The sequence below is a fragment of the Trametes versicolor genome (assembly GCF_000271585.1).
Source record: "Trametes versicolor FP-101664 SS1 unplaced genomic scaffold TRAVEscaffold_249, whole genome shotgun sequence".
NCBI lineage: Eukaryota > Fungi > Basidiomycota > Agaricomycetes > Polyporales > Polyporaceae > Trametes > Trametes versicolor.
Genome location: NW_007360569.1, coordinates 443 through 1,332, shown reverse-complemented (window position 1 = coordinate 1,332; position 890 = coordinate 443). Strand labels below are relative to the sequence as shown.

Genomic DNA, 890 nt, shown 5'->3' with positions numbered 1-890 from the left:
CCGTCGATGCGCGAGGTCGCCATTCGTGCAAAACCGGAATTGGCACCTCCCGGCGGGGCTGGCACACCCAAACCTGTCTGTGTACGTCTGAGCATCACGGGGACGGTCGAGGATGTTGCAAAGAGCCGACGTACCAAATCGCAGCGCATTCGGACCAGCGAGCAAGGTGTTATGCACGAATTAGCGTTTTCATCGAGACCTGTAAGGGTCCCCCCTTCGCGAGTACATGTCGTAAATATTTTTTGCTTCGACACGGCCGAAACTCACTGTGCATATCGTACCCGGTCCGCGCATCGCGTAGTTCCATTATTGAAGCGGCAGGGCGCAGCGTTGGCGCAGCAGGGCGGTGGCTTTGTGAGAGCAGGGGAGGGCTCCAGCATCTCCCGCAACTTCGACGAGCTGCACCACGTCCCGAGACGGCGGGGCTTGAATGCATACAGTTGCGGGCGTGTGTGTGCCAACGCACAGCGCGGTGCGACGACAGGAAGGGCCGGGACGGGTGTTTCAATGTTTTCACCCTGGCGAAATTCCACGCGGCGGGCATCTTTTCGATTTCCTCAATTTGTTCGGACATGGCTGAAACTTGCAGGGTGTATGCGTCCTGGTAAGCGGAGCGTGGCGTTCAAATGGCGAAGCGATACACTGCGACGTCGGTGCGCGAGGCCGCTGTCCGCGCAAAACCAGTGTTAGCACCTCCTGACGATGCTCACTCGCTCGCACCTGCCCGAAAGCGTTTGAGCGTAACGGGGCCGACGAAGAACGTTTGAACGAGTCGACGTACCAGTTCGCAGCGCATTCGGACCAGCAAGTAAGATGTTATGCGCAATTTGTTGTTGTCGTTGACGCCCGTAAGGGTCCCCCCTTCGAATTACATGTCGTGAAATATTTTT

The 890-nt window shown here is 57.4% G+C and overlaps 1 protein-coding gene across 1 annotated transcript; it reads right to left on the bottom strand.

Annotated features, from left to right (window-relative positions):
• Nucleotides 1-306: 306 nt before the first annotated feature.
• TRAVEDRAFT_54862 (uncharacterized protein) lies at nucleotides 307-574 on the bottom strand (the record flags this gene model as incomplete). Its single annotated transcript, XM_008047791.1, has 2 exons — nucleotides 307-399; nucleotides 467-574. 2 exons carry the CDS (start codon nucleotides 572-574, stop codon nucleotides 307-309), a joined length of 201 nt encoding a protein of 66 aa, XP_008045982.1.
• Between the last annotated feature and the right edge of the window lie 316 nt (nucleotides 575-890).